This window comes from Cherax quadricarinatus, chromosome 82, assembly GCF_038502225.1.
Source record: "Cherax quadricarinatus isolate ZL_2023a chromosome 82, ASM3850222v1, whole genome shotgun sequence".
Classification (NCBI taxonomy): domain Eukaryota; kingdom Metazoa; phylum Arthropoda; class Malacostraca; order Decapoda; family Parastacidae; genus Cherax; species Cherax quadricarinatus.
In genome coordinates this window covers 4734151-4758727 of record NC_091373.1, presented here as the reverse complement: position 1 = coordinate 4758727, position 24577 = coordinate 4734151, and the positions used below count along the sequence as shown (strand labels likewise).

At 38.9% G+C, this 24577-nt stretch overlaps 1 protein-coding gene across 7 annotated transcripts in view; it reads right to left on the bottom strand.

The window, feature by feature from the left end:
* The window catches only part of LOC128702873 ((E3-independent) E2 ubiquitin-conjugating enzyme UBE2O), a 171543-nt gene that overhangs the window by 70428 nt on the left and 76538 nt on the right, over positions 1–24577 (bottom strand). For all 7 annotated transcript variants that reach the window (XM_070102546.1, XM_070102549.1, XM_070102548.1 and 4 more), the window contains 8 exons: positions 23994–24160; positions 21994–22202; positions 21651–21810; positions 15901–16055; positions 14959–15123; positions 12279–12671; positions 7330–7483; positions 3401–3562 (listed from right to left, as the gene is read on the bottom strand). In XM_070102546.1, the coding sequence (XP_069958647.1) occupies positions 3401–3562; positions 7330–7483; positions 12279–12671; positions 14959–15123; positions 15901–16055; positions 21651–21810; positions 21994–22202; positions 23994–24160 (1565 nt within the window). The remainder of the gene's footprint in view (positions 1–3400; positions 3563–7329; positions 7484–12278; positions 12672–14958; positions 15124–15900; positions 16056–21650; positions 21811–21993; positions 22203–23993; positions 24161–24577) is intronic.

Sequence of the window (24577 nt, the reverse complement as noted above, 5' to 3'; positions counted from 1 at the left end):
AGTTAAAAATAGGAGAGGAGCGTTATTAAATGGAGAGTTAGAGGTATTGGGAAGATGGAAGGAATATTTTGAGGAATTGTTAAATGTTGATGAAGATAGGGAAGCTGTGATTTCGTGTATAGGGCAAGGAGGAATAACATCTTGTAGGAGTGAGGAAGAGCCAGTTGTGAGTGTGGGGGAAGTTCGTGAGGCAGTAGGTAAAATGAAAGGGGGTAAGGCAGCCGGGATTGATGGGATAAAGATAGAAATGTTAAAAGCAGGTGGGGATATAGTTTTGGAGTGGTTGGTGCAATTATTTAATAAATGTATGGAAGAGGGTAAGGTACCTAGGGATTGGCAGAGAGCATGCATAGTTCCTTTGTATAAAGGCAAAGGGGATAAAAGAGAGTGCAAAAATTATAGGGGGATAAGTCTGTTGAGTGTACCTGGTAAAGTGTATGGTAGAGTTATAATTGAAAGAATTAAGAGTAAGATGGAGAATAGGATAGCAGATGAACAAGGAGGCTTTAGGAAAGGTAGGGGGTGTGTGGACCAGGTGTTTACAGTGAAACATATAAGTGAACAGTATTTAGATAAGGCTAAAGAGGTCTTTGTGGCATTTATGGATTTGGAAAAGGCGTATGACAGGGTGGATAGGGGGGCAATGTGGCAGATGTTGCAAGTGTATGGTGTAGGAGGTAGGTTACTGAAAGCAGTGAAGAGTTTTTACGAGGATAGTGAGGCTCAAGTTAGAGTATGTAGGAAAGAGGGAAATTTTTTCCCAGTAAAAGTAGGCCTTAGACAAGGATGTGTGATGTCACCGTGGTTGTTTAATATATTTATAGATGGGGTTGTAAGAGAAGTAAATGCGAGGGTCTTGGCAAGAGGCGTGGAGTTAAAAGATAAAGAATCACACACAAAGTGGGAGTTGTCACAGCTGCTCTTTGCTGATGACACTGTGCTCTTGGGAGATTCTGAAGAGAAGTTGCAGAGATTGGTGGATGAATTTGGTAGGGTGTGCAAAAGAAGAAAATTAAAGGTGAATACAGGAAAGAGTAAGGTTATGAGGATAACAAAAAGATTAGGTGATGAAAGATTGAATATCAGATTGGAGGGAGAGAGTATGGAGGAGGTGAACGTATTCAGATATTTGGGAGTGGACGTGTCAGCGGATGGGTCTATGAAAGATGAGGTGAATCATAGAATTGATGAGGGAAAAAGAGTGAGTGGTGCACTTAGGAGTCTGTGGAGACAAAGAACTTTGTCCTTGGAGGCAAAGAGGGGAATGTATGAGAGTATAGTTTTACCAACGCTCTTATATGGGTGTGAAGCGTGGGTGATGAATGTTGCAGCGAGGAGAAGGCTGGAGGCAGTGGAGATGTCATGTCTGAGGGCAATGTGTGGTGTGAATATAATGCAGAGAATTCGTAGTTTGGAAGTTAGGAGGAGGTGCGGGATTACCAAAACTGTTGTCCAGAGGGCTGAGGAAGGGTTGTTGAGGTGGTTCGGACATGTAGAGAGAATGGAGCGAAACAGAATGACTTCAAGAGTGTATCAGTCTGTAGTGGAAGGAAGGCGGGGTAGGGGTCGGCCTAGGAAGGGTTGGAGGGAGGGGGTAACGGAGGTTTTGTGTGCGAGGGGCTTGGACTTCCAGCAGGCATGCGTGAGCGTGTTTGATAGGAGTGAATGGAGACAAATGGTTTTTAATACTTGACGTGCTGTTGGAGTGTGAGCAAAGTAACATTTATGAAGGGATTCAGGGAAACCGGCAGGCCGGACTTGAGTCCTGGAGATGGGAAGTACAGTGCCTGCACTCTGAAGGAGGGGTGTTAATGTTGCAGTTTAAAAACTGTAGTGTAAAGCACCCTTCTGGCAAGACAGTGATGGAGTGAATGATGGTGAAAGTTTTTCTTTTTCGGGCCACCCTGCCTTGGTGGGAATCGGCCGGTGTGATAATAAAAAAATAAAAACCTGTAAGTGGAATAGAGGTTCAATGACACAGTGGAAGCAAGCTCCATATAAGTGTTCAAAAATAAATATAAGGCTCAATCACGCCAGTTGACCAAAAATTAAGAACTGTATTGATAAAGCCACTGAATGGAGAAACGTCTACAAAGTAAAGTTACCCAGATGTTGCAAGTATTTAATTCTTTATCTTGTCAGTATTGTACACGATTCATACATGACCACAGGATACCTAACATGGACCATGCCTGCTGCAATACTCTGTTTTTGCATATGTTCCATTCCCTTCCTTTCTTGTACTTAGCAGTCCTCCTCTAGTTTTATATTACTCGATCTCTTTACCCTAACCTCCTTGCTGGATGCTATGTAAGTTGTGCTCTGTGATATGTTCTCTATGTACTCAAGCTTCTTTGAGGGTGAAGTGCTGAACAAAAAGATTTCCTTACATAGTGTCTTACTCTATGGGAAAGCGGAGAATCTTTCCTCCGTAAGTCACGTATGTCGTAAGAGGTGACTAAAATGCCAGGAGCAAGAGGCTAATAACCCCTTCTCCTGTATAAACTACTAAATGTCAAAAGAGGATAACTTTCTTCTTTTTCAGGTCACCCTGCCTTAGCAGATGATCGGTGTGTTTAAAAAAAAAAATTGTCTTACTGTTTCCAACTATATTTGTTGTTTATACCAACAGGCTGCTGCTGTTAGCAGCCCACTGGCCTACACAGCCATTGCAGTTTAACTGACCTGGCACCTGAAAGAGATAGTGATCCATTTTCCTCGAAGATTTCATCTGCTCCTGCAATATTTCCATATATGTACTGGTAGCAGGTTAGAATGTTGGGCTACAGATGTTGACACAGTGTTCATTTTTGTGCCTATTGTCTCCCTTCTTTTCATTGGATTTATTTTACACTTTCTACCATATCTCCCACTCCAATAAGTTATAGTAGTGTGTAGATTAGGGACCTGGTTCTTCAGGTGTATAATATCAGGTATCTCACTCTTCTTTGCTCCAAGTAGTTTGGGTATTCCCATGAAGACAATAAATTACATTTGATCAGCAGTAGGTTAGCCAATTTAAAGCAACACAATTATTTAAAATTCCACATGCCAGTGCCTCCAGATGCCTTACCACCATTTCTTAAGCACTGCTGCAAGAGAAAATTATCATCTTCCCACATATTATTTTATGAGAATGTTGACTAACAAACTTTGAAAGGCAAGAACTGTTCAATGTTCTTAGATCTCCCTTTCCTGATACAGGAAAGGAGGGTCTAAGAATTAATATTGGGAAGCAACACTTGTGTTTTTAAATTAGAGGAAGAAAAAATAATCATTGGTAATAATAAAACAAATTTCTTTTAAATCTTTAGTAACTAATGAGAATATGAAAGCCATTTGGCACAAAAATAAAGGCTAGTAGACAAAAACAACTAAGGATTGCAAGCTATGATCTCACCTGGCATGCCTGCATAAGACTCATGTCAAAATGTCCACCAAAACGAAAGACAACTTCCTCGTAAGTCTTCAGTAGTTGAGCCTTCATGAGAGAGCATAGCTGAGCGCACATATGTGATGTGCGAATTTCTTCTGTAACACCACTCAAAGTCTCAGATGATACCTGAAAATACAGCAATATAACATGTTAAATATTTGTTATTTTATCTTTCAGTTTTGTAATTATAAAAAAGGAGAGATCAGATAATTGTATCAACTAGATTTGAGTTTTATGCATCGAATCGGAGCTTGATTTACAGATGAGCACTGCAAGACCTATTACTATGCAGAGTCAATTAAACCACATATTAACACAGTCCAGTATTTGACATACTATACTGGAATTTCAGATTTCATGAGAAACACTGGAGGATAGCATGTTAAGACGAAACAACAAAGCAAGACACCTTTGCCTTTGATTAATTCTCAGATTTTTAATTAACATAATACTTAGGGGCTATTTTGCAATGCTTGGTGCATGCTGCCTATTCAAAGGAATAAAAATGCACAGCTCCAACTAGCAATATTGAAAACAAGCTATGACAACATAGTATAAAGTCATTTTACCCTATATGAACTGTACTTGTAATTCCTCTTATGGCAATGTTTCTGCTGGTCCTCAAGGCACATGATTATTGAACAAAGAAGTTAATCAGTTTGGTTACAACTGCCAAGTGATAGTGTTACCCACTTCACCAATCTATCCCCCATCCTTCCTAATATAGTACTTTTCATATTTTATATCTGGAGAGCAATATCATTGGTGTTATTTTTGTTGTAGACTGATACTTACTGATGATAATCACTACCCCTTTAATCCACTGCCCCCACTCAACTCATGGGAGGGAGGGAAATGTGTACCCTTGACTTACCCCAACATTACATTTGGGATCTGAAACTGCTGATCAATTCATCTTCCAACCGACCCAACCCAAGTTAGGCCAGGTCGCACCAACTCGCCTGGCTTAACTCAACCGAAGGAAAGTGAGGTCCCTTCCAGCTAGCTATCCTGCAGGCCTGCGGATTGGGTATATTTAGGGTAGACTTGCAGCATAGCCATTGTTTTGATTATACAAACCACAATTTGCTCACTTCACTGTGGCATCGCTTCGCATATATTTTACATTTAATCCCAGTTAAGATGAATACCAGAGAACCAGTGAACAGTCCATGAGCAAATATCAAGACCATTATTTTAGACATTAAATTGGATGTTTTATGGAGATCTGAAGCTGGAAAGTAAATTATGGAATTGCCAGTTATCAACCTAGCTTTTCTTCATGCTATGTATATACCTAAGCAAGAGACTAAATTTAAAGCCAGTGCTCAGTCAGTCATGCCTGAGGCTGATTTAAAATGATCATAAATATATAATGAAAGCTCAAGCTATATGAAAGGAGACATCTAGCGTGTTAAAATAAGAAAGATTAATTCTTAAATTCTCTGCAGGCAGCCCACCCTACTGAAGACATTGAAGAATAGTTTCTTGTAGAACTGAAGAACATCAAACTAAATATCTCCATGGGGAAGTGGAGAAGAATCTTTCCTCTGTAAGCCATGCATGTCATAAGAGGTGACCAAAATGCTGGGAACAAGGGACTAGTAATCCCTTTCTCCTGTATAAATTATTAAATGTAGAAAGAAGATAAACTTCATAGTTTTTTTTTTTTTTTTTTTTTTTTTTGGTCGCCCTGCCTCAATGGGAGACGGCTGGTATGTTGGGAAAAAAAACTAAATACAGTAGAACCCCCATATCCGCAGATCCAGTTGCCATGGTTTCAGCTATCCACGGTTTACTGTGGCCCAAAAATAACCCTTAGTTTATCTTAATAATGACCCCAAAGTACAAAAGTACTGATGGTGGAAGTTCTTAAAAGTCTAAAAGAATCCATAAAGTTTTTCTATCAGTGAAAAAGTGCTAATTCTCAACATATTGTGTGTAATTTATCTAATTAAACTTTATCATAGCTACGTATGTGAACAAAAAACGAATTATGTATAAGGTTCGCCGCTATCCATGGTTTCAGGTAACCATGGTAGGTCTTGAATGTATCCCCCGCAGATATGGGAGGACTACTGTATAGCTATGAAAACTAAAAATAATGGTGTTTCATCATATCTGATTTGTTTCAAAGTGTAATTATCCATCAACCATAATTACACAAGTACTACACTGTCTTTGTGTTGTTTTGACTTTCTTTTAATGTGACTGCAGGAACAGCAAGAATAGGCTAAGGGATATTTCCCAAAACATTTCCTTTGAACTGGATTTGAACCGGTGACCTATGATGTACAGTTGTATAGCTACTAACGAAGTCACTCTAACCACACATTACCCTTAGACATGACAACTTCCCTGTCTCCAGCCTCCTCCTTGCCTCAACATTTACAACCCATGCTTCACACACAAGTGTGTTGACACTATTATACTCTCATACATTCCCTTCTTTGCCTCCATGAATAATGAAATATTCTGCAATAAAAATACACTGAGTAACCTGTTATACAAGGGTGTACTGTACAGTGTTCATTAAAAGTACAGCAGGTAGAAGACACCAGACAATTTAATGTTCAAAGTAATACCCTACACTCTCATACATTTGTTGATGAGACAAACTGAGTTATACTGGCCTGGCAACTTGTAGCGAAACATCTCAGGATTTCCTGAGTATCTTCTAGGTTTGTGTGGTGGACAGATTCATGTCTGTGGTCCCCCCTGCACCATGTGGTCTAAAGGACCGAATTCATCAGACATTTTTTACTATAGACAAAGTAATATGGGCAGGAATAAGTTGCTGACATGAAAGAGAACTGCAGAGACCACTGGATTACATAAGGCAGGCCATCAAACGAAGGCAACAATAAAATCCAACAATGTGTGTGAGCATCCAGTGAGGACCTCGTTGTGTCAATTCCTTTAGGACAATGTTCATTATTTTTTTTTTCAACAGGCTGGCCATCTCCTACCTAGGCAGGGTGACCCCCCCAAAAAAAAAAAAACTTTTACCAACATGCAACACTTTCACCATCATTCACACACAATCACTGTCTTTGCAGAGGCACAAAGATACAACAGTTCAGATGTCACTTCAAACAGCAAATATCCCAAACTCCTCCTTTAAAGTGTAGGTATTGTACTTCCCTCCTCAAGAACTCAAGTCCGGTTAATCAGTTTCCCTGAATTCCGTCAAAAATATTATCCTGATCACACTCCCAAAGCACATCCAGGGAAGCCCAGTAATAAGTTGCCACTAATGTTAACTATACTAAAGTACCTAGTAATGGTTTGTTACCTTATGCCCAAATCTTTTACTAAAGTGTGGTGCAGGTTGTTATTGAAAAAAAAAAATGCTCCTTGCCACACTGCAAAATCAGTTGTTAAATGACTTTGTGACTGTGCAGTGCCCTTCTTTGACGACTAGCCAGGAAACTCAAATGTGAACCCCGTTGAGAACCTATGAGGGATCTACATGGGAAAGGATATCAGCTCACTCCCATAGCTTTAGGATGCCATCTGCAAGTCATGGAGAAATTTGCCCCATGAAATCCTGAAGAATGTGAGTTAATCACTTCTTAGACAGTTAAGGAATGGCTGTGATTTTAGAGGGAATCCAATGTACTTTAATGATGAGCACTGTATGTCTGTTTCTTCCACTGAAAAAAAAATGTCCATGTAAAAATAGAAGTACACTACTAAAAACTAAATGTTTGCTTGGGGTTCTCATGCACCAGCCTGGCTGACATTAAGACTTGTACACAGGCAGAAGTAAAAACCACGGTAAGTGTACTGCACATTATGACATGGGGAATTTAATAGAAGTATAAAATAAGGCAAAATATAAAAATGACAAGAAAACTCAGCTATGCATATCAGTTTTTAAGACAGCCTACCTTAAGATCATTGCAACTTTTTGAATCCTTTAAACGTGAGTCCGAATATGTCTTCTCATGGAGCGTCATATCAGTTTCACTCATCCTCTTGTGGCGTAGTTCTCCTCCCCTACTTCGTCCTCCATCCAGTAACTTTTCAGATTTGTTGGCTTTGCTGAAAAAAATACTGAGTTAATGGTCAGGTTATTACAGTACATACGGAGATAAAGTGTAGAGATGCATATACTTAGAGTAATAGTGTAAATTACCCTACTGAATTTCAATTTTTAACAGCTAAATGGTTACCCTCTTGTGCATCTGAGTGAATAAGTCAGCATTAAGCCCAAGTGATGTTCTGTACTACATATTATGTTAAGAGTACAATGGGATGAAATCAAAATGGTGACCAGTCTCAAACAGCATTCCACTATGATCAGTTTTGGCCCCTTTGTAGTTCATAATTTACATTAATGAATGTGACAAAAGAAGAGAAAGCAACACGAGTAAATTCACTGAAGACAAAAATACAATACATTTTATAGAGAATAACTATGAGGTTAATCATAGAATTGATGAGGGAAAAAAGGTGAGTGGTGTGTTGAGGTATATGTGGAGTCAAAAAACGTTATCTATGGAGGCAAAGAAGGGAATGTATGAAAGTATAGTAGTACCAACACTCTTATATGGATGTGAAGCTTGGGTGGTAAATGCAGCAGCGAGGAGACGGTTGGAGGCAGTGGAGATGTCCTGTCTAAGGGCAATGTGTGGTGTAAATATTATGCAGAAAATTCGGAGTGTGGAAATTAGGAGAAGGTGTGGAGTTAATAAAAGCATTAGTCAGAGGGCAGAAGAGGGGTTGTTGAGGTGGTTTGGTCATTTAGAGAGAATGGATCAAAGTAGAATGACATGGAAAGCATATAAATCTATAGGGGAAGGAAAGAGGGGTAGGGGTCGTCCTCGAAAGGGTTGGAAAGAGGGGGTAAAGGAGGTTTTGTGGGCGAGGGGCTTGAACTTCCAGCAAGCGTGCATGAGCGTGTTAGATAGGAGTGAATGGAGACGAATGATACTTGGGACCTGACGATCTGTTGGAGTGTGAGCAGGGTAATATTTAGTCAAGGGATTCAGGGAAACCGGTTATTTTCATATAGTCGGACTTGAGTCCTGGAAATGGGAAGTACAATGCCTGCACTTTAAAGGAGTGGTTTGGGATATTGGCAGTTTGGAGGGATATATTGTGTATCTTTATACGTATATGCTTCTAAACTGTTGTATTCTGAGCACCTCTGCAAAAGCAGTGATAATGTGTGAGTTTGGTGAAAGTGTTGAATGATGATGAAAGTATTTTCTTTTTGGGGATTTTCTTTCTTTTTTGGGTCACCCTGCCTCAGTGGGAGACGACCGACTTGTTTAAAAAAAAAAAAAAAAAAAAAACTATAGGGGGGCAATGTGGCAGATGTTGCAGGTGTATGGTGTAGGAGGTAGGTTACTGAAAGCAGTGAAGAGTTTTTACGAGGATAGTGAGGCTCCAATTAGAGTATGTAGGAAAGAGGGAAATTATTTCCCAGTAAATGTAGGCCTTAGACAAGGATGTGTGATGTCACCGTGGTTGTTTAATATATTTATAGATGGGGTTGTAAGAGAAGTAAATGCGAGGGTCTTGGCAAGAGGCGTGGAGTTAAAAGATAAAGAATCACACATAAAGTGGGAGTTATCACAGTTGCTCTTTGCTGATGACAATGTGCTCTTGGGAGATTCTGAAGAGAAGTTGCAGAGATTGGTGGATGAATTTGGTAGGGTTTGCAAAAGAAGAAAATTAAAAGTGAATACAGGAAAGAGTAAGGTTATGAGGATAACAAAAAGATTAGGTGATGAAAGATTGGATATCAGATTGGAGGGAGAGAGTATGGAGGAGGTGAATGTATTCAGATATTTGGGAGTGGACGTGTCAGCGGATGGGTCAATGAAGGATGAGGTGAATCATAGAATTGATGAGGGGAAAAGGGTGAGTGGTGCACTTAGGAGTCTGTGGAGACAAAGAACTTTGTCCTTGGAGGTAAAGAGGGGAATGTATGAGAGTATAGTTTTACCAACGCTCTTATATGGGTGTGAAGCATGGGTGATGAATGTTGCAGTGAGGAGAAGGCTGGAGGCAGTGGAGATGTCACGTCTGAGGGCAATGTGTGGTGTGAATATAATGCAGAGAATTCGTAGTTTGGAAGTTAGGAGGAGGTGCGGGATTACCAAAACTGTTGTCCAGAGGGCTGAGGAAGGGTTGTTGAGGTGGTTTGGACATGTAGAGAGAATGGAGCGAAACAGAATGACTTCAAGAGTGTATCAGTCTGTAGTGGAAGGAAGGCGAGGTAGGGGTCGGCCTAGGAAAGGTTGGAGGGAGGGGGTAAAGGAGGTTTTGTGTGCGAGGGGCTTGGACTTCCAGCAGGCGTGTGTGAGCGTGTTTGATAGAAGTGAATGGAGACGAATGGTTTTTAATACTTGACGTGCTGTTGGAGTGTGAGCAAAGTAACATTTATGAAGGGGTTCAGGGAAACCGGCAGGCCGGACTTCAGTCCTGGAGATGGGAAGTACAGTGCCTGCACTCTGAAGGAGGGGTGTTAATGTTGCAGTTTAAAAACTGTAGTGTAAAGCACCCTTCTGGCAAGACAGTGATGGAGTAAATGATGGTGAAAGTTTTTCTTTTTCGGGCCACCCTGCCTTGGTGGGAATCGGCCAGTGTGATAATAAATAAATAAAACTATAGTTTTACATACAGAAAAGGGATGATGAAATTTGAGGGTCCACTTTAGGTCGAATAATAGATTCACAGCAGATGAGGTTCAATATGGAGAAGTACCGAGTCCTAATTCTTGGGAATGAAAATCATCCTCATGCTTATAAATTAGGTGTAGTACCTAATCATACAGAATATGAAAGACCTGAAAGCTATGGTAATCAGAAATCTGAAGCCAAGACAGCAGGGGCTAGCATACAAAAAATAGTTTTGAAAACCGACAAGTTGAAGAATGAGACACTCGTGCAACATATGGGAATCTTTACTGAGGAAAGCCACACAGTGGCTTCATCAAATACAAAGAGGAACAGTGTAAGGAGAGGAGGAGTTTGAGGTAATAAGTCCCTCAGCCTAGAATTGATGTGTTCAGTCCATCAATCTTGAAAAAAGTACAGCTTATGGCCAGAGAAGTGGTTTATATACTGTAGTCAGGTGAGTCAAAGCAGGAGTAGGTGGAGTCACAGTGCAGCCATCCACTAGTGTAAGTAGATCTTCATCCAAAGGCTGAACAAGTGTTGAAGAAGTCCTTGTATCAAGGATTGATGGAATGAACACATCAATTCCAGGCTGAGATTGATTACCTCAAATTCCTCCTCTCCTTACACCTTTCTTCTTTGTATTGGACTGATGAACACACTATGTGGCAAAAAGTTTCCTCAATAAAGATTCCCATATGTTGCCCAAGTGTCTCATTCATCAGGGGCTAGCATGCATAATAAGACTAGGACTACTTTCATTTATATCAAAAAGTATATACAAGTAACAAGAGTTCAAAAGATATTCTGTAACTCCATACATCATTAATAAGACTTCGCTTAGATTATGCAAGTCAGTTCTGGTCTCCTCACTACAAAATAGATATACTAAATGCATTGAAGAATGTACAGAGAAAGACGACAAATTTAATCCACTGCATAAGGAATCTTTTTTACCTTCAAAGACAGAGTGAAAGCACTCATCTCACACTTATGAAAGATGAAGAATAAGGAGAGACTTGATTGAAGTATACAAGATGACAAGCATTAATAAAGGAGAAATAGTATACCAAGGATATCCAACACAGAAAGAACTCAAAGTAATGGATTTAGGTTGGATAAAATTAGATTTAGAAAAGACAGAAGAAAGAATTTGTTTGGCAAAAGTGTTATCAATGAGTGGAACAAACTGCCAAGCAAGGTCACTAATGTTAAACCCTTGAGTAGCCTTAAAAACAGGTTGGATAAGAATACAAATGATAAGGGTTTGGATTTACAGAGGATCTGCCAAGCATGGCCCAGCAGACCTGGTGTGGTGTTCCTCCATTCTTGTGCTCTTATATTTTAAGAAAATAGCAGCAGATGTAAGACACATGACCAATTCTTGTCGGTCAGTCAAAAGATGAGGGATCAAGAGTACACTCACTACAAGACCAAAAAGGTAATTACAAAGTAATCAGGGAGTATGGCAAGATGACAAGAATGTGGTAATGATTATTTAATAAAGCCATGGAAAGTATTATTGTTAAAGACAGCACTTTCCAATGGTTAACATTATAAACATAGCAGGATGTCAAGAAAACAAAGATAATTAAAATAAAGATAACATGTTCTAAGGTAAACTGAGTAATCTATCATAACATGCTGGGTGGCTACAAAGAAAAAAAAAAGAAAAAGCACAGCAGAGTTAGTCGTCTGTACACGAGATGACAAAATGCAGGTTTGGTACACCCAATGAACAGATGTGAAAGAAAAATCTATGTAAGCATCAATGATGGAGTGAGGATGATGGCTTGATGTATTAAATGGCATATATCAAACTTGCTTCAGTATCTTAAAAATCTGGTTATTGAAGTTTAGTCACATGGAAAAAAAAAATCATCAGTATGCAATAAAAGTACTTTTGATACTTTTGGGTACTGAACCATTCATCTACCTAAAAATAATTCATTTGCCTCTTTGGTGTTTGGTATTTTCAGAATAAATATTTCAATCAGTTAGCTGGACCTGAGTCCTGGAGGTGGTAAATACAGTGCCTGCACTCTGAAGGAGGGGTGGGGATATTTGCAACTCTGAACTACAGTATCAGCGCTCCTCTGGCAAAACTGTGAAGGAGTGAGTGATAGTGAAAGCATTTCTTCTTCATCGGGTCCCCCTACCTCAGTGGAAGTTGGCCGGCATGTCAGAAAAAATACAAAAAATATACAAACCTTTGAGACAAGCTGAGATTTGCCAAATTTTCCGACAAAGTTGCAGAACTGCTAAGTATAGCATTTTTTGATGACATGATATCACTGTCTGCATTACACGAGTCCCCACACTCCTTACTATTCTTGGCATCTTTGTTGCTGGGATTTCCTTTATTAGATTTTGCTAAATCATGTTTTGAACAGTCATATTTTCCTGAATCAGGTTTGACCTCTTCACAGTTTACTGGGGAACTGAGTGGACCAGCTTCGGTGTCTGATGTTGAAAATAAACGGTTGATCTGTTCTGTCATTCTCTGGGTAGTTGATGCCTTTCCACGCTCACGAACTTTCTCTATTAGGCCCTGGAAATTGCTTTCATGGAAGAAGCTAGTTCCCATCAACTTGTCCATGTATCTGAAAAAATACGAAAGTTGAATATATTTCGTAAGAAGATGGAGTTTGAAAAACGAAAATATCTTTGTATGCCATTTTGGTTTTTACAAGTTGAACCACAGCTACAGTGACAATATCTGACCCTCTCAATCTTACCTAATTTACTCACCTTTGATCTTTCCTTTACACTAATGACTGTCTACCTCATAAATAACTTTTTCCTATCTCTCTTATCAGTTAGAACTACATATTTGGAATTTTTTTTTTTCAACAAGTCGGCTGTCTCCCACCGAGGCAGGGTGACCCAAAAAGAAAGAAAATCTCCAAAAAGAAACCACTTTCATCATCATTCAACACTTTCACCTCACTCACACAAAATAACTGTTTTTGCAGAGGTGCCCAGAATACAACAGTTCAGAAGCATATACGTACTGTACTAAGTATACCTAAGATTTATTAGGTCCAAACAAGATTGTAAAGCAGCTAACCACTATTCTATGTTTAGTTTTAAGTAATAATTACTATGTATTATTATCTTCTCTAGTTTTAATTAGTTACAATGTATTAGGATTAGTTTGCCCAAAATGCCTCAGCATGATAGTGGCTATCTTTGTACTTAGCAAATCAAAATTGTAATTACACATTGTAACCTTTACAAAGAAATAAAATTATTATTATTATTATTATAAAAATACACAATATATCTCTCCAAACTGATAATATCCCAAAACCCCTCCTTTAGAGTGCAGGCATTGTACTTCCCATATCCAGGACTCAAATCCGGTTATATAAAATAACCGGTTTCCCTGAATCCCTTCACTAAATATTACCCTGCTCACACTCCAACAGCTTGTCAGGTCCCAAATACCATTTGTCTCCATTCACTCCTATCTAACACGCTCACACACGCTTGCTGGAAGTCCAAACCCCTCGCCCACAACACCTCCTTTACCCTCTCCCTCCAACCTTTTCAAGGATGACCCCTACCCTGCCTTCCTTCCCCTACAGATTTATATGCTCTTCATGTCATTCTACTTTGATCCATTCTCTCAAAATGACTAAAACACCTCAACAAACCCTCTTCAGCCCTCTGACTAATACTTTTATTAACTCCTCACCTTCTCCTAATTTCCACACTCCGAATTTTCTGCCTAATATTTACACCACACATTGCTCATATCCTGAAATTAAAAGTGCTCAGTGTCTCCATTTTTTAACAAAAACAACAATCTTCTGAAATGGTAGAGAATGTTTTTCCAACACTACTCAGGACCTTGTTCCACTCATCCACGACTATCACCAAACAAGCGATTTCCCATATCCTTTCTAAATTTAAATTTGCCCAACTAAAACCCACTGCAGCAAGTCCTGTCTTGGCTAGATATTTGTAGCACATTATTTTTTCTTTTTAACATGTTCGCCGTGTCTGTCCAAGGCAGGGTGACCTGAAAAATAAGCCCTTTCACCATCATTTACATTATCAACATCTTGCCAGAGGCATGCAGATACAATAGTTTAGATGTCCCTCTAAACAACAAATATCCCAAACCCCTCTTTTAGAGTGCAGGCATTGTTCTTCCCACCTCCAGCCCCTTGCACACAAAACCCTCTTTACCCCCCTTCCTCCATCCATTCCTAGGATGACCCCTTACCGAGCCTTCCCTCCACAACAGATTTAGACACAATCCAACTCAATCTAATTTGCTCCATCCTCTCTAAACAACAAAAGCATCTCAACAACCCCTCCACAGCCCCCTTGATAATATGTTTAGTAACTCCACTTTATAAATGCCTGGCTCTGAATAACTCCTATGGGTTTAATGCTCTCCTCCTATATATAATAATAGTGTAGATTAGTGGAATAAATATACAAGTGGAAAGGGTTAAATCTGAGAAGAATTTGCCTAGCAATGACTTAATACTGAGCTCATGGGATATAAAAACACTGCATTTATTGACAATACAAAAAAAAAAAATTTACTTTTATCTGTGAGGCCTGAAAATATAACCCCAGCATCTTATGAGAGGTTAAGCAAAAATATGATTACCCGAGATAAAAAACACCCGTCTCTTATGGCTGAATGCGACTTATGGCCAATAATATACGGTATATTAAATGTATTTTGAATTTTCTTTCAAGTCTTAAGCAAATGAAATTTGTTGAGATGTAAGAGGAGAATTCTAAATACAGCCTTGAGGAAGGAAAATTCCTCAAGATAAAAAAAAAAGGGCAAATGAAAATTAAATAAATGAAATGACAAGTTATGTATCAAATTAATAAATGAAACTTAATTTTCATTTTTCCTACCTGCACTCTTTGTAGCAGTCCAGTAGTTGCTTCATGACAGCTGTAGTTTGAAGAGCTGGGTTTTGTGTGAAAATTTCTTCAAGGCGACTCATAGCTATACGCGCCTTTTCAATATTTGCCACCAATCTTGTCTTAAGTAATCCTTCACTTTCACTTTCACTTTCTCTGTTTTTGACATTCTACAGGTTAATAATATGTAGTAACAAAATAATACACAATACAAAAAATGAATACAAAATGTTTAACAAATGCCATTTTTAAACCCAACACTGCATGTACACTATCACTGTCTTGCCATAGGTGTGCAGATATGACAATTTAGATGTCCTTCTACACAGCAAATATTCCAAACCCCTCCTTTAAAGTGCAGGCATTATACTTCCCACCTCCAGGACTCAAGTCCAGCTAACCGGTTTCCTATAATCCCTCAACAAAATATTATTTTGCTCACACTGCAAAAGCTTGTCAAGTCCCAAAAACCAGTTGTCTTCACTTACCCCTATCTAACATGCTCACATATGCCTGCTGTATGTCTAGGCCCCTTGCACACAAAACCTCATTTACCCCCCTCCCTCCATCTTTTCCTAGGACAACCCTTACCCTGTCTTCCCTCCACTACAGATTTATACACCCTCTAATTCATCCTATTTTGCTATAGCTAACTCTAAACTGCATGGGTTATTAAAATCATTCATTCATACACACTGTATTCTTTCTTTCAACAAACCAGCCATATCCTACTGAAGCAGGGTGCCCCAAAAAGAAAAACAAGTTTCTCTTTTTAACTTTAGTAATGTATACAGGAGAAAGGGTTACTAGCCCCTTGCTCACAGCATTTTAATCACCTCTTACAACATGCATGGCTTACGGAGGAAGAATTCTGTTCCACTTCCCCAAAAATACTTTTAAAAATAGATGAATAACAATATGAATAAAACTTACTCAGCAATAACTGAATGTTCACTTTCAGTTTCCCAGGATTCATCAGAGGCAGTGTCATCCCACAATTCTCCTTCATCTGAGTCGTATTCTCCAACCTTATAAAGATCTTGTGGATAACACACTGATTTCCGTCCATCTACCCACCAAACACTGACCTGCAATAAAGATATTATTTTTATCAACAGATGATAATTTTTTTAAGAAATTAAAAATATAAACTCTGAACAACCTAACAAAGCACTATAGCTAAATCCGATACTATATTAAAAATCTCCATTTCTGTAATTGAATTATTACATTTCCTACCTTGCATGGCTTACGGAGGAAAGATTCTTATTCCACTTCCCAATGGAAATGAAAGGAAATAATATAAGCATGAACACGCACATGAAGTGTGACCTAAGTGCAAGTAAAAGTAACAAGATATACCTGTTATCTTGTGTGGTTTTGAGAAAAAAGACATCAGTATTCCTACCATTGTATAAAACAATTACAGGTTTCTGTCTTACACTCATCTGGCAGGACAGGAGGACCTCCCTGGGTGGTTGCTGTCTTTTTTTGGTCACCCTACCTCGATGAGAGATGGCCAGCATGTTAAAAAAAAAAAAAATCCTTCCTCATAATACCATTTTCTAAATTTAGTATTTTTTGTTCTATTCATACAAATAAACCTTGTCCTATCCATTTGCTTTTATTTCATTGAACATTCTAAATACTGTATAACTATTATTATTAAGTTAAGTCTTGCCCAAAATTCTAGGCATAAAATGGGTTTTTAGCATATTACTATGTGCATTATGCTTATAGTATTTTCTTATCTATGGCTATTGTAACTTTTTTGCAAATATCTAAATCTGAATATCTTGACTCTTCTTAAGGAAAAAGATACCTGCAAGAGTCAAGTCTGTCTCCAACTTAGCAGATAAAGGATCGATCCTCCATTACTCTGTGCTGAATGACCCATGACGGTTTAGCACTTCACAAAACACGTGCATGAGCGTGTTAGATAGGAGTGAATGGAGACGAATGATACTTGGGACCTGACGATCTGTTGGAGTGTGAGCAGGGTAATATTTAGTGAAGGGATTCAGGGAAACCGGTTATTTTCATATAGTCGGACTTGAGTCTTGGAAATGGGAAGTACAATGCTTCTAAACTGTACAATGCTTCTAAACTGTTGTATTCTGAGCACCTCTGCAAAAGCAGTGATAATGTGTGAGTGTGGTGAAAGTGTTGAATGATGATGAAAGTATTTTCTTTCTGGGGATTTTCTTTCTTTTTTGGGTCACCCTGCCTCGGTGGGAGACGACCGACTTGTTGAAAAAAAAAAAAAAAAATATAACATCAACCCTTCTTCTGACAAAGAATTTCACAATCACTTCATCAAGTTTGAGTTGAATTATCTCCTGAAGATGACCCAAGGAAAAGAGAAATAGATGGTTTCAGCAAGACAAAAACCCAGTAAAACAAATACAGAGCAGGAAGCCTGAAGTTGAGTCCAATCTTGGAAATTTTCAAATATTGCAGGAAAGAAGTATGATAGAAGCTGATAGAGCAAATAGTGAACTTATATTTTTAAAAATTTTCAATTTATGATATGACTAATAAGTATAGTACTTATTTTATTATTATTTTTTTTTATTATCACACCGGCCGATTCCCACCAAGGCAGGGTGGCCCGAAAAAGAAAAACTTTCACCATCATTCACTCCATCACTGTCTTGCCAGAAGGGTGCTTTACACTACAGTTTTTAAACTGCAACATTAACACCCCTCCTTCAGAGTGCAGGCACTGTACTTCCCATCTCCAGGACTCAAGTCCGGCCTGCCGGTTTCCCTGAATCCCTTCATAAATGTTACTTTGCTCACACTCCAACAGCACGTCAAGTATTAAAAACCATTTGTCTCCATTCACTCCTATCAAACACGCTCACGCATGCCTGCTGGAAGTCCAAGCCCCTCGCACACAAAACCTCCTTTACCCCCTCCCTCCAACCCTTCCTAGGCCGACCCCTACCCCGCCTTCCTTCCACTACAGACTGATACACTCTTGAAGTCATTCTGTTTCGCTCCATTCTCTCTACATGTCCGAACCACCTCAACAACCCTTCCTCAGCCCTCTGGACAACAGTTTTGGTAATCCCGCACCTCCTCCTAACTTCCAAACTACGAATTCTCTGCATTATATTCACACCACACATTGCCCTCAGACATGACATCTCCACTGCCTCCAGCCTTCTCCTCGCTGCAACATTCATCACCCACGCTTCACACCCATATAAGAGCGTTGGTAAAACTATACTCTCATACATTCCCCTCTTTGCCTCCAAGGACAAAGTTCTTTGTCTCCACAGACTCCTAAGTGCACCACTCACTCTTTTTCCCTCATCAATTCTATGATTCACCTCATCTTTCATAGACCCATCCGCTGACACGTCCACTCCCAAATATCTGAATACGTTCACCTCCTCCATACTCTCTCCCTCCAATCTGATATTCAATCTTTCATCACCTAATCTTTTTGTTATCCTCATAACCTTACTCTTTCCTGTATTCACCTTTAATTTTCTTCTTTTGCACACCCTACCAAATTCATCCACCAATCTCTGCAACTTCTCTTCAGAATCTCCCAAGAGCACAGTGTCATCAGCAAAGAGCAGCTGTGACAACTCCCACTTTGTGTGTGATTCTTTATCTTTTAACTCCACGCCTCTTGCCAAGACCCTCGCATTTACTTCTCTTACAACCCCATCTATAAATATATTAAACAACCACGGTGACATCACACATCCTTGTCTAAGGCCTACTTTTACTGGGAAAAAATTTCCCTCTTTCCTACATACTCTAACTTGAGCCTCACTATCCTCGTAAAAACTCTTCACTGCTTTCAGTACCTACCTCCTACACCATACACTTGCAACATCTGCCACATTGCCCCCCTATCCACCCTGTCATACGCCTTTTCCAAATCCATAAATGCCACAAAGACCTCTTTAGCCTTATCTAAATACTGTTCACTTATATGTTTCACTGTAAACACCTGGTCCACACACCCCCTACCTTTCCTAAAGCCTCCTTGTTCATCTGCTATCCTATTCTCCGTCTTACTCTTAATTCTTTCAATTATAACTCTACCATACACTTTACCAGGTACACTCAACAGACTTTTCCCCCTATAATTTTTGCACTCTCTTTTATCCCCTTTGCCTTTATACAAAGGAACTATGCATGCTCTCTGCCAATCCCTAGGTACCTTACCCTCTTCCATACATTTATTAAACAATTGCACCAACCACTCCAAAACTATATCCCCACCTGCTTTTAACATTTCTATCTTTATCCCATCAATCCCGGCTGCCTTACCCCCTTTCATTTTACCTACTGCCTCACGAACTTCCCCCACACTCACAACTGGCTCTTCCTCACTCCTACAAGATGTTATTCCTCCTTGCCCTATACACGAAATCACAGCTTCCCTATCTTCATCAACATTTAACAATTCCTCAAAATATTCCCTCCATCTTCCCAATATCTCTAACTCTCCATTTAATAACTCTCCTCTCCTATTTTTAACTGACAAATCCATTTGTTCTCTAGGCTTTCTTAACTTGTTAATCTCACTCCAAAACTTTTTCTTATTTTCAACAAAATTTGTTGATAACATCTCACCCACTCTCTCATTTGCTCTCTTTTTACATTGCTTCACCACTCTCTTAACCTCTCTCTTTTTCTCCATATACTCTTCCCTCCTTGCATCACTTCTACTTTGTAAAAACTTCTCATATGCTAACTTTTTCTCCCTTACTACTCTCTTTACATCATCATTCCACCAATCGCTCCTCTTCCCTCCTGCACCCACTTTCCTGTAACCACAAACTTCTGCTGAACACTCTAACACTACATTTTTAAACCTACCCCATACCTCTTCGACCCCATTGCCTATGCTCTCATTAGCCCATCTATCCTCCAATAGCTGTTTATATCTTACCCTAACTGCCTCCTCTTTTAGTTTATAAACCTTCACCTCTCTCTTCCCTGATGCTTCTATTCTCCTTGTATCCCATCTACCTTTTACTCTCAGTGTAGCTACAACTAGAAAGTGATCTGATATATCTGTGGCCCCTCTATAAACATGTACATCCTGAAGTCTACTCAACAGTCTTTTATCTACCAATACATAATCCAACAAACTACTGTCATTTCGCCCTACATCATATCGTGTATACTTATTTATCCTCTTTTTCTTAAAATATGTATTACCTATAACTAAACCCCTTTCTATACAAAGTTCAATCAAAGGGCTCCCATTATCATTTACACCTGGCACCCCAAACTTACCTACCACACCCTCTCTAAAAGTTTCTCCTACTTTAGCATTCAAGTCCCCTACCACAATTACTCTCTCACTTGGTTCAAAGGCTCCTATACATTCACTTAACATCTCCCAAAATCTCTCTCTCTCCTCTGCATTCCTCTCTTCTCCAGGTGCATACACGCTTATTATGACCCACTTCTCGCATCCAACCTTTACTTTAATCCACATAATTCTTGAATTTACACATTCATATTCTCTTTTCTCCTTCCATAACTGATCATTTAACATTACTGCTACCCCTTCCTTTGCTCTAACTCTCTCAGATACTCCAGATTTAATCCCATTTATTTCCCCCCACTGAAACTCTCCTACCCCCTTCAGCTTTGTTTCGCTTAGGGCCAGGACATCCAACTTCTTTTCATTCATAACATCAGCAATCATCTGTTTCTTGTCATCCGCACTACATCCACGCACATTTAAGCAACCCAGTTTTATAAAGTTTTTCTTCTTCTCTTTTTTAGTAATTGTATACAGGAGAAGGGGTTACTAGCCCATTGCTCCCGGCATTTTAGTCGCCTCATACGACACGCATGGCTTACGGATGAAAGATTCTTTTCCACTTCCCCATGGACAATAGAAGAAATAAAAAAGAACAAGAGCTATTTAGAAAAAGGAGAAAAACCTAGATGTATGTATATATATATATGCATGTGCGTGTCTGTGAAGTGTGACCAAAGTGTAAGTAGGAGTAGCAAGATATCCCTGTTATCTTAGCGTGTTTATGAGACAGAAAAAGAAACCAGCAATCCTACCATCATGCAAAACAATTACAGGTTTTTGTTTCACAGTCATCTGGCAGGACGGTAGTACTTCCCTGGGTGGTTGCTGTCTACCAACCTACCTATACCCTAAAGGTCTGCTTATGAAGATGGTAAGCAAACTAAAGGAAGACCTCTTATTATTATTATGTTTGGCCTGCAAGTGACCTCCTGCTATACATTACTTTGTTAAATGCTTCTCAGCTCTCAACCATACTCCAACTACAGCACAGAGTATGCCAAAAATGCACATCCCAATGTTTTCTATGGTTATGCTGCAAATCTAGTCAGGATAAAATTCTGGCATATGGAAATACTATACCCTAAAATTTACATTTTTATAGGGGGAAAGGGGAAGTTCCTTTTAAATTTCTCTACCCAGACACTTCTGTGAAACTTTTAGTGGGGCCTGAAGAATCCAATCTTGCTGAAAATCCAAATAATTACATTTAAATAGATGTAATTCTCAAGTGAATGAGGACACTTGTTTATGCTAACAGCTAACTAAAGAAAGTTTAATTATTATAAAACAGGATACAGTACTGTAACATTTAGAGAAGTTAACTGGAATTAAATTTCTGTTGCAAAATTAAACACAAAAGTTTATTTGTACCTACTTCTCCAGATGGAAAGTTGTCCAGTACCTGCCCAGTGAAGCAAGTCTGATCATTTTCAAAGTTAGCTACTCTTATGACAACTGAGCCTGGGCGGTAACGAAAGTCTGGGTGATCCCTCATGTCGTACACACTCATTTCTTGCTCACAAAGAAAAAGAGGTCTGAAAATATTGGATAAATTTAAGATGACAATGGCACATGTCACCTGGATTTCTCTTTTTTAAACATTAAATACAATATACAAAAATCTTGCCATAAAAATATTTAGTGCAATGAAAGTTTTACCATGCATTTTTATTTCTTTTTGCCTGTATTTCTAAAGAGCATATAATTACCATACTTACTGTGGTTCACTTCCAGCAGTATAAGTTCTGAACCACTTAACAATAGACGTCCTTCCACCATGATCCACTTTCTGAACAACTCCATACTCATGAGGATCTATGGAGTCTTTTTGTTCCACTACAAAGTCACCAGGAAAAAATTCTTGATCATCTAAGTGGTGGATTGGGTACAGCACAGTAGAAAGAATAGATTTCTCCAAGGTCCCATCCTGGAAAAATAATAATACATGTACCTCCAGCAGACATGTGAGCATGTTAGTGAGTGGAGGCAAGTGGTTTTTATGACATGACATGCTATTGGAGTGTTAGCAAGGTAACACAGATGAAGGGATTCAGGGAAACTAATTAGTTGGACTCGAGTCCTGGAGATGGGAAGTACAGTGCCTACACTCTGAAGGAGGGGTGAGGATATTTGCAGTTTGGAGGGGCAACTGAGCTGTATTGTCAGCACACATCTAGGAAGACTGATGGAGTGAGGGAAGGTGAGTGTTCCTTCTTTATTGGGTCATCCTACCTCAGTGGGAGACGGCCAGCGAGTAAAAAAAAAAAAAAAAAAAATTCCAGTATACATTAACTGTTATTATTATAGCCAGATGACAGAGTGGCTTATACAGAGGCATGGAGTTTTATGATTCACACACCATGGGTTCAAACCCCACCCATACCATGGAATGTTTTTAACTAATTTTATACTTGGGTGGCAAGAGTATGGCCATCCATACAGCATATACCCAAAACCAGGAAAAATTCAGCATGAACTTGCTTATGTGCAGAAATGCTTCATTAGACTTGGTAAATTTGGCAATGATGAGAACAGTGTTTCTACACTTTTGATAAGCAATGTTTTACTATTCAATTTATGACTATTTTAAGTTTTATTATAGATTAGGCATGTAGTAAGGGTAAAAATAATCACTATTAGTGCACATGTCAAAATAAGATTTTTAGGAGTCTTTTCATGTGCACTCTAAAGTTACTAACACAGATTTAAATAAAAGACAATACTGTTTTGTTTTGGCCAGAAATTTTTAAAACTGGAGATATATCAGTAGCCATAGAGAGTTTGCAGTCACTTGACCTGACGGGCTGCTTCCTTGCAGCGTGACAACCTGCCTGCATACTGCTGTGCCTGCATACTGTTGTATGCAGGCACACTGGGAGGCAATACAAACTCCAGTCTCTTATATTAACTCAGAATGATTCTCCCAGAAAACATTCAGATAAAATATAGCACCAAATACGCAATGTGAATCTAAACCTCTTTATATTGTTTATAATGGAGGCAGGTCTGGATTATTTTTGCAGACTCTATTTATTACTGCATGCATAATATTATAAATGTGTCAATGCTAATAACCCTCTGATTGCCTATTCAACCACATTATTGCTGTTAGGAGCCCCTTTGCTCCATATAGCCATCATAGCCTGGCACTAAAGAGGTAATAATCCAGTTTCCTCTTGAAAGCTTCTGCACTTGTTACAGCAATGTTTCTCATGTCTGCTGGTAATAAAAAGTACAGCAGAACCCCCGTATCCACTGATTCAGTATCCACAGTTTCAGTTATCTACGGTTTACTGCGACCCAAAAACTCCTCTTAATTTTGCATAATAATGGCCCCAAAGCACAAAACTAGAAAAGCTGGCAGTTCTTCTAAGTTTAAGGGAAACCATGAAGTGCTTCCCATTAATGAAAAAGTGATAATTCTCTACTTATCATGCATAATTAATCAATTAAACTTTATAATTGATATGTATAGGACTTATATACAGGGTTTGCTACTATCCACGGTTTCGGTATCTATGACAGGTCCTTGGAACGTATCCTCACAGATACAGGGGTCCTACTGTATAGTTGCCTTGGACCATTGTTGACACAATGTTCTCTTATTGTGCCTTAGGCAACCCTGCTTTCTGCTGGCTCTCTCACTCTTACATGTTATGGTAGAACTAGGCCCTCAGGTAGCTTCCATTAAGGCAAATTCAGAAAAGAGAGAACTTACCTGCCAAACAACATCAGCCTTGGATGTGGTCATCAGTGTTTCAACTACCAACTGATCCCCAGGCTTGATTGTAGCTCCTTCACTAGTGGATTTTCGTTTTGCCCTCTTTAATTTACGATTCTTCATCATTTTAGTCATTAGTGCTGGACCCTTTTTGTTCCGCTTCCCTGTTAGAATGATAAATTATTAAAACACTTATACAATAAAAAAGAAAAGTAACAGAACGTCTGAATATGAATAGCCACATTAAGTTTAAAAAGAAAAAGAACTGGCTTAATTATACTTCATAATCTACAACAAAGCACATGTATGAGAGTAAATTAAGTCTCTGACATATGGAAGTAAAATATTAAAATAGAATTACATGAAGGCAAAAAAAAAAAAAAAAAAAAAAAAAAAAAAATGTCGGGAGCAAGGGGCTAGTAACCTCTTCTCCTGTATACTTTACTAAATTTAAAAAGAAATTTTCATTTTTCCTTTTGGGCCACCCCGCCTCAGCGGGATATGGCCGGTGTGTTGAAAGAAAGAAAAAAAAATGTCGGGAGCAAGGGGTTAGTAACCTCTTCTCCTGTATACTTTACTAA